Raw genomic sequence first — 16610 nt, forward strand, 5'->3', positions numbered from 1 at the left:
TTGCATGGGTTCTCAGAAGCTCATGTTCGTATATCTCTTCCTATTTGGTAGTTCTGTGGGATACTTGCAAGAATGTCACATGAATGGCCAACCTCTTAACCATGATTTCATAGTATTAACATTGTAACCCAGGAGACCTGAGGCTTCCCACTGCCTGGAGAGCTTCCCGGGAACACAGGCAGAAAGTGGCTTGAGAGGCTTTTACCTAGTGGCCAGCTCTTTTGTCTCCCTGTACTGTGCTCTTGAAAAATGATGTAGCACTTTTATTCCTGTTACCTGTATGTTGCAGAACATTTTTGAAATACAGACAAGCAGAATGAATAAAAAAATGATCATTATCTATGAGCTGGTCCCACAGAGACAGCTTTCTGGATACATTTTAAATATGTATGTGCCTACTTAATATTATGCAGCTACTTATATATACCCCATGCATACCTTTTATTTTATAAAATAAAGTCAAGCCATGAATTCATTTCATAAGTTGCTTTTTACTTTTTTACCACATAGTAGATAAGAATCAGGCAGAGGTAGGTTTGGATTCTGTTTCTACAACCTAACTCTGTGACTCTGGGCAAGTTACCAAAACTCTTGTGAGTCTCAGAGCAGGGCCCAAAGGAGTCAGGGGTCAATGCTGGAAGCTCTTGGGATGGACAGTAGTGTAAGTCTGAATCAGTCTCAGACCTGTTTGATTTTGAAAATGTTAGGGCAGCAGTCAGAATGGAACTATTTTAATTCCACTGGGGATGACCCTATTTTTAGTTCTGATTAATTTCACCAGTCGTTAAGACTATCTAGAGATGGCACTTTGTCATCTTGAACTCAAATCCCTATTGGAACTCAGCAGGTTGTGTGATCTGCTGAAGTAAGCCCAATATAAGAAAATCAACTGGCAGAAAAATATAACACACTTATCTTCGCTTTACCTCTGAGCTAATATTGGAGTTTAATATTCAGAATTAATGAAAGGTGAGTTGAAATAATTCTCTCTGGTACTCCATTCTGTATTTGGAACTTAACTCTGGTGCCTTTTCTTCCACACTGCATATGAGTGGCACATTCTCACTCTCAGGTTGCAGGATGCAGTGATGCACTGAGCCTTGCTTTTCCAGTGAGTTAATTGCTTTATTTCATAATAGAAAATAGCCTAAACAGAAGTACTTCCAAATTGGACTAGAATGTTGGCATCAAAGATTTTCTGTTTGGAGTAACTATTCCTGAGATATTTGTAGAAATCTGAAATTCCACATCAATCATGTTTAGTTTTCTGTGTAGTATTGGACTGCAGTTCAGTCACTTCTATTTGTACAGCTCTTTGCTCACACTATCAGTATTAGTTGACAGAGACAAACAAACAGGTCATATCATCTTTATAAAGGTTGAAATCACAAATTTTATATACTTGAGGATAGTAAAGGGTCAGTTACCTTTAATTCCATAAAATAAAAATATGGCTCAAACTATCAGTCTTTGATTTCTGCTAATTGATTGCAGCATATGAGAGTGGACCAGATGATTTCTTACCAAACAGGTTTCCTGAAGATTAAGTTTTGGTAAGCATGAGGAAGTCAAATCACATATTTTGTGTAACTATTTAAGCATATCCGTTTTGACACTTAGTGTTAGGGAAACTGGATTCCTACCTGCAAAAGAATGGAGTTGGACATTTATACCATATACAATAATTACCTCAAAATGAATCAGATACCTTAATGTAAGTATTGAAAGCACAGCACTCTTAGAAGAAAACAGTGGAAAAACTTTTGACATTGGATTTGGCAATTACTTCTTGGCCATGACATCAGAAGCAAAGACAACAAAAGAAAAAAATAAATTGAATTTCCACAAAATTAAAAATTTTGCCTGCCTCAAAGGATGCTATCAGCAGTGAAAAAGCAACCAATGAATTGGGAGAAAATATTTGCAAATCATGTGTCTGATAAGGGATTAATATCCAGACTTTATAAAGGACTCTTTGAACTCAACAATGACAGAGCAACCCAGTTAAAAATGGGCAAAGGACCTAAATAGACTTTTCTCCAAGAAGATATACAAATGGTCAATAAGCACTTACAAAGATGCTCAAGTTACTAGTTGTTAGGAAAATGCAAATCAAAAGCCCAATGAGATATCAGTTTATACCCATTAAGATGACTGCCATCAAAAAGCAAAATAACAAAGTGTTGGTAAGAAATGTGGAGAAATTGGAACACTTTTGCCAGGTTGGTGGGAATAGAAAATGGTGAAGTTGTTTTGAAAAAGTATGGCTGTTCATCAAAAATTAAACACAGACTTACTGTATTTTCCAGCAGTTCCGCTTGTGGACGTCTACTCAAACAAATTGAAAGCAGGGTCTTGAAGAGATGTTTGTACACACATATTCATACCAATATTATTTCTAATAGCCAAAAGGTGGAAGCAAGCCATATGTTCCTCAACTAATGGATTAATAAACAAAACATGTTCAGCAGAATGAATAAACAAAACATATTCAGCATTGTAAAGGAATGAAATTCTAACACATGCTACAGTATCAATGAACATTGAAGACATTTTGCTAAGTGAAATAAGCCAGCCACAAAAGGACAAATACTGTATGACTGCATTTACATGAGGTTCCTAACGTAGATCTCTTATGATGTCAACCAAAAAGCCAAGTCTTGGATGCAGTGTTAGTTGTTGATGAGCCAAGTTGATAATTTTTCCTTAGCTCCTATGATGCGCTGTTTTCGGCAGACAGAAAGGTCTCTTCAGTACCAGGTGTCTCAGCCTCACATCATTTCCTCCAGCAGACAATTAAGTCTGCAAAAATTTCATCTAGCAAAGTTGAGAGTTTAGAGTTCTGTGCCATTCAGCTGTTTCATGAGGTTAGTTTTATACTGTACCTTTGTTAAATTGTTACAAAATAATGTGATGAATGTGCTTAAGCTTTTTGGACTTGCAAAATACTGAGTTTCCATTGAATAAGAAGTGAACGCCAGCAATGACCATTGAGGGTAACATGTTAATTTTGTTAAACTTTTCATAGAACACATGTTAAACTTTTCATAGAACACAACAAAGAGTCATTCGCTAATGTTGTGCTTATTATGAATACTATAGCTGTACGTTCTTTAGTCTCTTGAAAATCCTCCTTAGTTCCATGAGTAAATATAACTATCTGGGTTGTATTACTTGCATCTCTCTGTTCTGATCAGCTGCCATTAGAAATACCATAAACAACTTGTCTTTTTCCATGAAGTTTATGCAGTAAGTTCTCAGACCTACACTGAGCAACATGATTGTTTACAGTTGGATTTAAATTTGTCAGTGCTTCATTTTTCACACACATTTTTTGCCATGTCGCATAAAATACCTTTAAACTTACCATCTCTAACTGCTTGGGGAGTGTAAGCAATAAGTAGCTGCAGTTTATAGAAACAGTACTCTGTGCTATGCTGTACTTAGTCGCTCAGTCATGTCCGACTCTGCAGCCCCATAGGTTTTAGCTCGCCAGGCTTCTCTGTCCATGGGGATTCTCCAGGAAAGAATACTGGAGTGGGTTGCTGTGCCGTCTTTCAAGGGATCTTCCCAGCCCATGATCAAACCCAGGTCTCCTGCATTGCAGTCAGATTCTTTACCAACTTAAGCCACCAGGGAAGCCTAAACACATTTATGTTCAAAAACAATCCCTACAGAAAATGTCAGTCCTTTTGAGCTTTGTTTTTATTTCTTTTTTTAATAAATCACCTATATTTTCAAAACATGGTCATGGTTCTCAACATAGTTGTTTAATAATAGCATCATAAGCTTCCAATACCAGAGCGCTTTGTTTGCTAAACACATAGGAATATACTTAATTATTGAAGGGATTATATGTTTTCTTGAAACTTGCCTCTCATCCCCCCCCCCAACTTTTGATTGAGATGTGGATAAGAAATGATTTTACCTTCCTTTTAAAATCACTTAAAGAAAATCAAAACCTCTCAGTGTACGTATTGGAGTCGTAGGAAGTGGTGGAGGCTGTGGCAGCTTGAGTGCATTGTATCTAAAAGGTGCAGCTGCAGTTAACTTCCAGGTTAAAACTAATTTTTATATGAAATCACCCACTCAGTTTGTAAATGTTGGCAACTAATGCAGAATAAACTTCATGGGCAAAGAGTCACACAGTGAGCTCGCTCAGATGTGTGACCAACAGTTTTCTTTTTCTCCCCGGAACCTTCACAGTCAGCCTTTCCTCCGCCTCCTGGACCAGCTGCCGCTTCAAGGATAAGACTTAGGGATAAGATTTAAAATTTGCAGCTATTTTCATCTTCCTGTTGATAGAAATTAAAGCTACCAATAAGAATATGACCTGCTTGTGTTTAGCTTTCTATTTAATGAAATCACAGTCTCCTCACTTAAAGATACTGGAATGAGCATGGATCTAATAGAATACTGCAACAGAGGATGATTAGCACTTGCCTTAAAAAAATAAAACCGTGGGACAAAGCCTGTTTTCATGAGCAATTATCTGTTTTTATTTTCATTAAATTAAAATTAGTTTACAGTTCATTTACTGTAAATAAGTCTTTAAAAGTACACGAGTTGAATTTCTCAGAATTTGATGTTTTATCTAAACTGAAGGAGAAATGCCAAGCTTGGTGGACCTGTCATTCCTCTTAGTGAATGAGCTAAGGGAAAGGAGGCTGCCCCCAGCCCCCTCCACTACTGTGCATCTTTTGGTTCCTGACATAGTAATGATTATGCATTGGATTCAGGAACATGCCAACTATGTTGCCAGTGATGGACAGTGTCAGAATCACTTAATAGTGATACAAGATTCTTAAGTGATTTTAAGTTTTAATAATTTTATAAAGTAATGAAATGAGATTAAATTTTGAACTCGTTTTCCAGTTACTTAATTTTAACATACAAACTTCTGGCCCTGGTTTGTTTTTACAATAGAAGAAATGAAAAATTGAGATGTTAAAACGAAAGGGTGTCAAGTCATTGCACACATTTTCTGTCTCATCCGCGCTGTAGGGGGAACGCAGCGACTGCCGCGTGCCATTGGGATGTCCCTGGCGAAAGAGCTCATCTTCTCTGCGCGTGTGCTTGATGGCCAAGAAGCCAAGTCAGTGGGCTTGATCAGCCATGTTCTAGAACAGAACCAGGAGGGGGACGCCGCCTACAGAAAGGCCTTGGACCTAGCAAGAGAGTTTTTACCTCAGGTATTTAACTGCGTTTCTTTTTTTTTTTGCTCTTTGTTATAACCTTACAACAAATTGACAAAACCAGTGATCGTCTTACCTACCTATAATGTCCTTTGCTTGCTTTCCAAGTACAGAAGTGTACAGGTAGCTGTAAAACTAGAAATCGTATACTGGATTAATATTAAGAGCCTTCAGAATTAAGATTTGAAGGTAATTTAAGGCCCTTACTGTAGCTGTACATTGATAATATATTACATGCGTGTTTATCACATGCAACAGAGATTCCCAGCAACTTAAGTTGTTTGCCAGCTAGTCCTCCTGACCTGAACTGTACACATGGGCTTTCACGCTGGATTGTCCCCAAACTGAAACACAAATAAATAAGGAGCCCACAGTCCATTATGTCAAGCGAGCTTTCATTGAGATCACTTAACTTGAGATAACCTGCTTAAATAGCACCAGTTTGTTTATCTTACTGTGTTTGTTTTCATGGTGATGGAGGCCTTGTTTTAACTCCTTTGTGCACAATCCACTTCTTCAGAAGTACACTTCAAATCTGGGAATCACTGCACGTTTACTCACAGATCTTAATCCTCGTGAGCAGTAGTATTAATAATAAACAGAGCGTCAAGGGACCTGTTTCAAGGGTCTCTTGGTTCTCTCACTCTTTCAGAAGTATTTTTCAAATAGTCCTTTGTTTGGAAATCATAGATTAAAGGATTTTTGCTAAGTAAACAATTAGTGATTTGTCTTTATTCCCAATGGATTGTAAAACTTTTATTGTCCCCTAACCAAGCAGAGGAGAAGGCAATGGCACCCCACTCCAGTACTCCTGCCTGGAAAATCACATGGATGGAGGAGCCTGGTAGGCTTCAGTCCATGGGGTCGTTAAGAGTGAGACATGGCTGAGCGACTTCACTTTCACTTTTCACTTTCATGCATTGGAGAAGGAAATGGCAACCCCGCCCGGTGTTCTTGGCCTGGAAAATCCCAGGGACGAGGAAGCCTGGTGGGCTGCCGTCTATGGGGTCGCACAGAGTCGGACATGACTGAAGCGACTCAGCAGTAGCAGCAGCAGAAACCAAGCAGAGACATGACTTTGCCAACAAAGGTCCGTCTAGTCAAGGCTATGGTTTTTCCAGTAGTCATGTATGGATGTGAAAGTTGGACTGTGAAGAAGGCTGAGTGCTGAAGAATTGATGCTTTTGAGCTGTGGTGTTGGAGAAGACTCTTGAGAGTCCCTTGGACTGCAAGGAGATCCAACCAGTCCATTCTGAAGGAGATCAGCCCTGGGTGTTCTTTGGAAGGAATGATGCTAAAGCTGAAACTCCAGTACTTTGGCCACCTCCTGTGAAGAGTTGACTCATTGGAAAAGACTCTGATGCTGGGAGGGATTGGGGGCAGGAGGAGAAGGGGACAACAGGACGAGATGGCTGGATGGCATCACGGACTCGATGTACATGAGTTTGAGTGAACTCTGGGAGTTGGTGATGGACAGGGAGGCCTGGCGTGCTGCGATTCATGGGGTCGCAAAGATTCAGACACGACTGAGCGACTGAACTGAACTGAACTGAACCATTTCTGGAGTCAAAATCACTTCCTCTCTAACGCAAACAGTATTTGTAACCTCTTTTGAGGCCATGAGTTCTTTTGGGAACTCTCATCATTCTCTAGAAAAATGCATGCACCCTTCACATTTGTTCGGGGTTCTGTATCCAGTTTCAGGAGGCATCCTTGGAGTTCTTTGTTGTGAGACAGAGCCCAGGTCTGCTGTGGCACACCTGTCCCCTGCAAGCTGTCAGATGAGGCCTCTCAATTGAGCTGGTTTCTAAGGCCACACTGCCTAGTGTTGGTGGTATTTCAGTCCTTCTCAATTAAGTAAACTCTTTCAGGGTGGGGCCCTTATATATGTTCATTCCCTGTATGAGGTATCACAGAGCATTATACTCTGAATCGATAGCTAATACAAGACTTTCACTACTTTAAGAAAAGCTCTCACTGTAACTTTAGTATTAATGTTTCTTCAAAATGTTAAGGAAACATCTAGCTAAAGAGAGATTAAAGGTGTACTCATATCAGGAGAAGTGATAGTTTAACTCCATACAGATTTAGCAACTTCCTCTAGCTTAAAACTTGACGACCAGTGCATGTCTCAATTGAAATAAAGCAGTGTTTTTAAGGAAGGTTTGGGCGTAATTCCAGTTCTGAGATTCACAGCCTTTCACAGCCTCCTATGGTCCTTGGATGTGAGTGTTCAGCTCCCTGTTACAGATCTCCGCCAGGGTGGCGGGTGGCTCATTAGCCCCTTGGTGCCTCTGTGGTTCCATTCTTTATCTCACTCCTGAGAACTGGCGCTCTCATATGCTATCTCCCTTGCGCACATGCGTGCTCTCTCTTTCTCTTTCTGTCTCTCTCAGTGCCCGCAGCTCACCCCACCCTAGAGCCTCCTCCTCCCCACCTCCAAACTGACATCTGGCTGCACCCTGCCATGGGTGGTGGTAAACCAGGCTGTCCTCATCGTCCCTTTTATCTGAAGGACACCCCTCTGAGAACATTAATTGCTAACATTATTTTTCCCCCAGCTGAAGGGAGATGTCAGATGACTTTGGAAAATGTGTAACTGTGAAACTATATGCACGTTACAAAACAGAATTTGAGATGGAATAATCTTTATTTTTAAAGATCTTGTTACTAAATGATTAGTCTCTAAGTAATTAGGAAACTTCTAAACAATTAGGATATCTGCGTGATTTCTGTATTTGTGTGTATCTACTTCTGTTTTTCTATCTGAGGGGGAAAATGGTTTGTATATATAGCAGAGACACTGGTTTCATATTTTAAAAGAGAAGCTAATTGAATAAGCATTATATCTAATAGTGTTTTCATTTTCCTATTTCTCCAGTTTCCTAAACCTTGCTGCCCAAAGTGTGGTCTGTGTACTAGCAGTCCAGGCATCCCCTGGGAGCACGGCCCATCCCCGACCCCTGAATCAGTATCACCGTTTTAACAAGGGACCTGGGGACTTGTGTGCATGTGGAAGTCTGGCCAGCATTTGTCTGGGTCAGCTGGTGATAAAAGTGAAAGGATAAAATTCTGATTGAGAAAAGTACTCTGTTTGTTTTGTTTTATTTTGTTTTTTTCATGAATTGTTGATCTTAAAAAGAAAACTAGCACATACAAATTACATTTGAAAGAATTCTATCTAAGATACTTGCGTACGTCTCAGAAAATTGCAGGGTCTTAAAATTTTTCAGCATATGATTTAGGAAGAGAATTTAGGTAGGTTAAAACTGATAGCCAAAAAAAAAAAAAAAGGCATTTTTCATGCCATCATGCATTTATCATGCATTTATACACTTATTGGAGTCCTTTGTTGTGCCTCTTATTTAGAGCCTCTTGCATTTTAATTCAAAAGGTGCTTTAAACTATACCATTGAATTCTAATTCATCACTCATAACAATTTTCAGGAATTTAAAATGTGATCGAATAAATTCCATCTGGAGGATTGTGGTTTTCTAAGAGAAAACCTTCTCACAGAGGACTCTCAGTTTTGACTCTCACACATCTTGAAGGACTGATTTGGACTTGCAGCTTTTGTGTAATGTGGGAGTACCGCCTGGAGGACATGTCTTTACTAGTACATCATCGTGATGAATTACTGATGGGGAAGAACGATACAGATCCACTACCTAAAACAGATGATATCTGCATTCCCATGTTAATCAAGACCGTCAGCCTCAGTCTCTAGTCATGACCGACTTGTTGTAACCCCATGGACTGCAGCATGCCAGGCTTCCCTGTCCATTACCAACTCCTGGAGCTGACTCAAACTCATGTCCATCAAGTCAGTGATGCCATCCAACCATCTCATCCTCTTTCGTCCCCTTCTCCTCCTGACTTCAGTCTTTCCCAGCACCTGGGTCTTTTCTTCCAGTGAGTCAGTTCTTTGTATCAGGTGACCAAAGTATTGGAGCTTCAGCTTCAGCATCAGTCCTTCCAATGAATATTCAGGACTGATTTCCTTTAGGGTTGACTGGTTTGATCTCGTTGCAGTCCAAAGGACTCTCAAGAGTCTTCTCAAACACCATTTCAAAAGCATCAATTCTTCTGTGCTCAGCTTTCTTTGTAGTCCAACTCTCACATCCATACATGACCACTGGAAAAACCATAGCTTTGACTAGACGGATCTTTGTTGGCAAAGTAATGTCTCTGCTTTTCAATACGCTGTCTAGTTTGGTCGTAGGTTTTCTTCCAAGAAGCAAGTGTCTTTTAATTTCATGGCTACAGTCGACCATCTGCTGTGATTTTGGAGCCTAAGAAAATAAAGTCTGTTGCTGTTTCCATTGTTTCCCCATCTATTTGTCATGAAGTGATGGGATCAGATGCCATGATCTTAGTTTTCTGAATGTTGAGTTTTAAACCAGATTAAACTTTCACTCTTTCACTTTCATCAAGAGGCTCTTTAGTTTCTCTTCACTTTCTGCCATAAGGGTGATGTCATCTGCATATCAGAAGTTGTTGATATTTCTTCCGGCAATCTTGATTCCAGTTTGTGCTTCATCCAGCCTGGCATTTCACATGATGTACTCTGCATATAAGTTAAATAAGCAGGGTGACAATATACAGCACAACCTTCTGTCAAACCACTGATGGGTATGTTAATTGTACCAAACACTCTTACCTCCTTTTCTTTTTCCTACTTAACTTGTAGGAAGATTTGCTGAACAATGGAAAGCCCTCTGCTGGACACATGCCACCTGCTGACCTCCAAACATCTAGTGTGCTGTGCTGTGCTCTAGCATGCTGTGGGCTCTGCATCGTATGGTGGTGCAGTAGTTTGTTACAGTTATGATTTATTACTAATTAAAAGCCTTGCTTGCGTGCTTAGTCGCTCAGTTGTGTCCGACTCTTTGTGACCGTTTGGGCTGTAGCCATGGGATTTTTCGGGCAAGAATACTGGAGTAGGTTGGTGTTCTTCCTGTGGAAGATCTTCCCAGCCCAGTGATTAAGCCTGCATCTCCTACATCGCAGGTGATTCCCCATCAGGGAAGCCCAAAGACTTTGGAAATCTCCTAAAATGAATTTTCCGTCAATTGTCTTAAACAGCCATTGTTGCTTCTATACTCTGGATCCAGCAAAGGGAATTTCTGAATTTGACTGAGATGTACAACATGATTTGCATAAATAATACTTAAAATATGTTTTGTTTGAATTTTAGGGACCTGTTGCAATGAGAGTGGCAAAATTAGCAATTAATCAAGGAATGGAGGTGAGTGTCCTAAGCTTTTTGTTGGAATAGGTAGTGGAGATTTACTTAAATGAACCATCATTTTTTCATATTCTAAAATATTTACTTCACTGCTGTGATTACTGAAAGCTATCGAGGTGTTTTTTAGCTACATCAGTGATTTCATTCTGCTTATAGCTGTAGTTGATTCAGTATCATAATCACAGAATTCAGTAATTTCACTTGTGCCCTGCAGCATATAACATGCTTATTATTTTTGCCATTGAGTTAATAGACTTATTGGCTAGTAGTTCATAGAAAACCAAAACAAAAGAGTATTCTGTGTATTAGCACCATTATCATACTACCAAAAAAAAAAAAAATGTTCTAAGGAGAGCTTCCTGTTCCAAAGCTCCTACTAAGCATGGAGACCATCTTTAACTTCTTCATGTGCCTCCTTCTTACATAGGGTTTCCTTTTGTAAACCCTGTAGGGAGCCCTGGGGTTACTCTGGAGATACAGTCCAAAGGAGTGGAGGCCTTAGAACAGGGGAGAGAGAAGCAGGCCAAGGGATCCATGCAGGCACCCATTTACTTTGGGCTTTGCATTATAGCAGTTGTATTTGGATAAATTATAGGAATTTTAAAAAAGATACTTCTTCCTTACAGCCCCAGAAGTGCTATATTTTCCTGGGCTTCATAGCAGTAAAACAGGGTTGAGTTTTTTAGCAGTAAATACATTAAAAAAATTTTTTAAGGCATTTGATTGGGTTTTAAAAACTCTTTCCTTCTCCAGGAGGTATTTCTGACCCAGGGATTAAACCTGGGTCTCTTTCATTGCAAGCAAATTCTTTGCTGTCTGAGCTGCCAGGCAATATATAGATATATCTTATGTACTTTATAAAGACTTCACCTAGATTAAGTCATTTAATCTTCCAATAACCCCATTTGGTAGATACTATAATTAGCTACTGGTTCAGATGCACCTCTCTGAGGCAGAAGAGCTTAAGTAACCTGTGTAAGCAAGGTTGCACAGCTCGCATATAGTAGAGTCAGAATTTGAACCCAGGCAAACTAAGTTTCTTATGCTGGTCATATTTCTGATTTGCTGTATTACATCAAAGAATTCTTTTCTTTTGGAATAAGGTTGTTAAATTTGAATTTATTTTGATATACCATATTTTTAAAAAGTAATTCTTGCTAAAATGAGTTATATTTTTATTATCAGGTTGATTTAGTAACAGGATTAGCCATAGAAGAAGCATGTTATGCCCAGGTATGTGATAAAATCTCTATAATTTAGTGCAGACACCCCTTACCTTCTGTATAAGTCAACTAAATTATATATCATGAGCAGATTCGACTCATGCTTATTACAAAATCATACAAATGGGTTGAAATTGTTTGTTTCTTTTCTTTAATTATCACCAGCTTTTGTGACTGATTCTGTTTCACTTAATGATGACTCCTGTCTACATACTTTAGAAAACCTTTGGAATAATTGTTAGTAGCATTTGTTCTGTAGGTGTGTCTCTGGCTCATGTTGTGTTTTCTGGGTGTGGTTTGAACCCTCACTCCAGAGCAGAGAGATGGGAGGAAGGCAGCTATGACCATGTGCCTCTAGGGAACATCAGAGTTTGAGACTCACTGACTTTTCCTGATGTTCTGAACCTTTTCTCCTACCCACTGAAATTTTGTTCACTAATAATTACATACAGTTTTCTTTTTTATACACAAATTAATAGGGCTTTTTGTAGAGGAACAAATCTTCCTTCCTCCCTTCCTTTTCTTCTGTCCTTTTTTTAAATGAAAGATAACATTTTGTTTTAGGGCATGTAAAGTGGCATAAAAGTTTTGTTCTGGGTTTTCTGAGAATCGGAAACTGTGTTAGCTTCCGTTTAAGCATGGCAGAATCATGAATTAGAAGCAAGAGCTAGAGTGTTAACTGTGGTCTGTGTATATAAATTGCCACCTGTCATTGATGAACACATGCCATGAATGAACTAAATTACAAACCTCTTACAAATGGACAACCTCAGAGTCTGAAGAAAAATTTTAAAAGCATATTTGGCCACACCTTATCAAATGTAAAGGAACAGGAATCATACAAAGTAGTCTGTCAGACCACAAGGGAATTAAACTAAAACTCAGTAAAAGAAAGATAGATGGAACCTTACCTATTAATAGTGAGATTTAATCTTTTTAATAAGATTGAACAGTGAGCTTCTAAATGACGTGTGTCAAAGAGAAAGTTTCAAGAGGAATTAAGATATATTTTGAGCTAAATCAAAATGAAAATATAGCTTATCAAAATTTGTGGGAATACATAAAAAATAATGTTTAGAGAGAAATTTATAGCATTAAATGTGTATATTAGAAAAGAAAGTTCTGAAGTCAGTTTATCAGAAATGCAAGAAAGGTTATTATTCCCGATCCTATCGACACTGAAAGGATAAAAGAATACTGTGAACTATGTATGGCCACAAATCTGATAACCTAGATGAAATAGACCAATTCCTTGAAAGATAAAATATACCAAAATTCATGCAAGGAAAAACAGACAATCTGAATAGTCCTGTGTTTTTTATACAGATTAAATCAATAATTAATAAGCGTCTGAAATAGCACCAAGCCCAGATAGTTTTCACTTGTGAATTCTACCAAACATTTAATGAAGAAATGATACCAGTTATCTACAGTCTTTCCAGAAAATAGAAGCAGAGGGAGTATTTCCTAACTTATTCCATTAGGACAATGCATGTGTGAGTGCTGGCACTTAGGTCGTGTCCGACTCTCTGCAACCCTGTGGACTGCAGCCTGCCAGGCTCCTCTGTCCATGGGATTCTTCATGCAAGAATACTGGAGTGCGTTGTCTTGCTCTCCTCCAGGGGATCTTCTGAACCCAGGGATCAAACCTTCATCTGTTACATCTCCTGCATTGGCAGGCAGGTTCTTGACCATCAGTGCCATCTGGGAAGCCCAAGGACAGTATTACCCTCATAACAAAACTAAAGATATTACAAGAAAGGAAAACTGTAAACCACTATCTCTCATGAATATAGATATAGAAATCCTCAACAAAATAATAGCAAACTAAGTTCAGCAATCTATAAAAGGAATTATATGCTACAACCAAGTAATATTTTTCCCCCAGATATGCAAGGCTGGTTCAGCACTCAGAAATCAATACAATCCAAGCTAAAGAAGGAACTCTGGTGAAAGAAATCACTATTTAAATAAATAGATAGCTCATATTCAAGGATAGCAAGACTCAATATTTTAAGATATCACTTCTTCCCAATTTGATCATACATGTAGTGCAATCCCAATAAAAATACCAGAAAGCTATTTTCTTAATACTGGCAAACCAGTTCTAAAATTTCTATATAAAGTCCAGAGACACAGATGAGCCACCACACTAGTAAGGAACAAGGTTGGAGGAATGACACTGCTCATCTTTTAAGACTTAACAGTAAAGCTGCAGTAATCAAGGAAGTGTGGCTCTGGCAAAAATAAAGACAAATAGGCTGATGAAACAGAATAGGGAACTCAGAAATAGATTCATACAAATATAGTCAGCTTATCTTTGACAAAAGAGCAAAGGCAATTCAATGAAGAAAAGTAGTCTTGAAAATCAGTAGTACTAAAAGCATGTGGACATTCAACTACAAAAAAAAAATAAAATTAACCTTATACCTTTTATAAAAACTGAAAATGACCTATAGACTTATTTTTAAATGTAAAATGAAAATCTATAAAACTTCTTGAAGTTAGCATAGTAGGAATTCTAGGTGACCTCAAGTTTGGCAATGGCTCTTTATATATAATGCCAAAAGTGTAATTCATGAAAGAAAAAGAATTTATGTTTATTAAAATTAACTTTCTACTCTGCAAAAGACACTGTGAAGAGAATGGAAAGATAAGCCATAGACTGGGAAAAATATATTTGCAAAACATATCTGATAAAGGACTTATATCCAAGATACAAAAAGAACTTTTAAAACTCAAATAGCTTTTATAGTAAGAAATAGTAAGAAAATAACTCATTAAAAAGAAGATACAAGGTCTGAAGAGATGCCTCACCAAAGTAGGTAGGTATACAGAAGGCAGATAAGCATAGGTAAATATGGTCCGCATCATATGACATTAAGAAATGCACATAAAAACAGGATTTCACAGTTTAGCCTTTTCTTACATAATTTTACCACATGACCTAAAGTGATCATGCAAGTTTGCATCTACCCAAATGAGTTGAAAACCCATGTCCACACAAAAGCTACACAGTGGTGTTTATTATAGCAGCTTTATAAAGCTGCTATTCCTAAGTTTTGTAAAACTTGGAAACAACCAAGATGACCTTCTGTAGGTGAATGAATAAAAGCTGTGGTATTAATATATCCATTCAGTGGGGTGTTTATTACCCAGCAGTGAGAGGAAATGAGCTACTCTGCCAGGAAAAGACAAGAAGGAACCTTAAATACATATTGCTAAATAATGAATTTGAATCTTAAAAGTACATACTATAGGACTCCCAGCTATGTGACATTCTGGAAAAGACATGGGGTGGTGCGGAGGGTGGTCAGGGATGACTGGGTAAAGCATTAGGGATGTGTAGCCAGTGAACTTGTTTTTTGTGATGCTGTAATTAATGGTGGATACATGACATTATGTGTTTGTCAAAACGCATAGAATATCCCTAATGTTACTATGGACTGGTTAATAATACTGTGTCAGTATAGGCTCATTAGTCATAACAAATATACCACATTAATAAAGGATGTTAATAATAGGGGAAACAGTGAGGGGCTTGAGGGGAGTATATGGGACTCAACTTTCTGCTTAGGTTTTTAGTAGACCTAAAATTGTCTAAAAAATAAACTCTTAATTGTATTGAAGTCTGTTCAATAAAATGGAAGAAAAAAGCATATTGGAATTAGAATGATAAATTTGTTCATGTAATTTAAACTGTTCAGATGATTTCACCATTTTAGATCGTCTTCTAATTAGTTTCCTTAGATCAAGCTCATTAAACTTTTATAGTTGTTTTTCATTTTGGGCACAGATAACATACTGTTTTGCTTCTCTTAGACTATTCCAACAAAAGACAGACTTGAAGGTCTTCTTGCTTTTAAAGAGAAAAGGACCCCTCGCTATAAAGGAGAATAGAAGGAACAGAAATCTTTAAAATGCCAATGTAATAAATAATACTCCTGGAAGTACCTTTCAGATCCACATATGCCTCAGCACCTGGAGTTGCAGTGACCAAAGTGAAGAACGAGTTATCAGTACTGAATTAAGTATCTGGAGTGGGCCCATCTGCGTACTTTGTTCAAATATGTATCATCATACTCATTCAGATTTGTAAGCTAGTTGTGTGTACTGTCAAAAACACCAATTCAAAATTAGGTATACATTTTTAAATACCTCCTGCATATGAGGCTTTCTGTTCTTAATTTTTTAATGTGAATAATTTATATATTACACACTCTAGGAAAAAATATTGATTGTATGTCTCCTGTGCTATAGTATGAAAATAAATTTTATTTCTATACACCAAAAATGTGAAGTTATACCAAATAAAGTTTCTAAGGGATTGTATATACATGCACCTACAGACTTACATCATACTGAAAAAGGAGTTGATAGGATTCTGAGTGAAAATCACCAAATATGAATAAAATTAGTGAAAAGAAAACTTGGAAATTTTTCTCTTACCCCATTCTTTTTGTATTGAATAAGTCTTTGCATGTTTGATTTTAGAAGAATCCACCTGTCTATTGCTGATTCTATCAGGTGACCTCTTTACATAGTCAGTCTGAGAATAACAGTGTGGATGGTGGAGAATTAATCCAGTCAGAGATTGGGGCCAAGGGCCTTGTGCAGCCAACTGGAGCCCTGGAACAGCCTCAAAGCCCTCCTAGCCAGTGGCCTGGCTCCCTGGCCTAACCCAGAAGTAAAATGGTGTACCAGGGTTGGCCCATTGAAGTGCCTTGGTCGTGGATTAAGGGTGAAGCGGAGTTTGCTCTTCGCTTCCTCTCCCTAGCTATTTGTACCTGATTTCAGTAAGGAAAGAAGGTGAACACGGCAACCCTTTCTCCCCCACCTAACAACCGTCATACCTTTCTAACCCTGTCCAGGTAAGCACCTAGAGATGGAGGGGCTCTGGGGTCATGTGAGTTTATATGGCCTTGCCTGGGGGGCAGATAGGA

General features: G+C 38.3%; 1 protein-coding gene across 2 annotated transcripts in view; it reads left to right on the forward strand.

Moving 5' to 3' along the window:
- AUH (AU RNA binding methylglutaconyl-CoA hydratase) overlaps positions 1–16009 on the forward strand; it is a 183228-nt gene extending 167219 nt beyond the window's left edge. For both annotated transcript variants that reach the window (XM_068974231.1, XM_068974232.1), the window contains 4 exons: positions 5005–5192; positions 10394–10444; positions 11630–11677; positions 15490–16009. In XM_068974231.1, the coding sequence (XP_068830332.1) occupies positions 5005–5192; positions 10394–10444; positions 11630–11677; positions 15490–15567 (365 nt within the window). In that variant the 3' untranslated portion in view covers positions 15568–16009. The remainder of the gene's footprint in view (positions 1–5004; positions 5193–10393; positions 10445–11629; positions 11678–15489) is intronic.
- Positions 16010–16610: the final 601 nt, after the last annotated feature.

Source organism: Capricornis sumatraensis, chromosome 6 (genome assembly GCF_032405125.1).
Source record: "Capricornis sumatraensis isolate serow.1 chromosome 6, serow.2, whole genome shotgun sequence".
In the NCBI taxonomy this organism is placed as follows: Eukaryota; Metazoa; Chordata; class Mammalia; order Artiodactyla; family Bovidae; genus Capricornis; species Capricornis sumatraensis.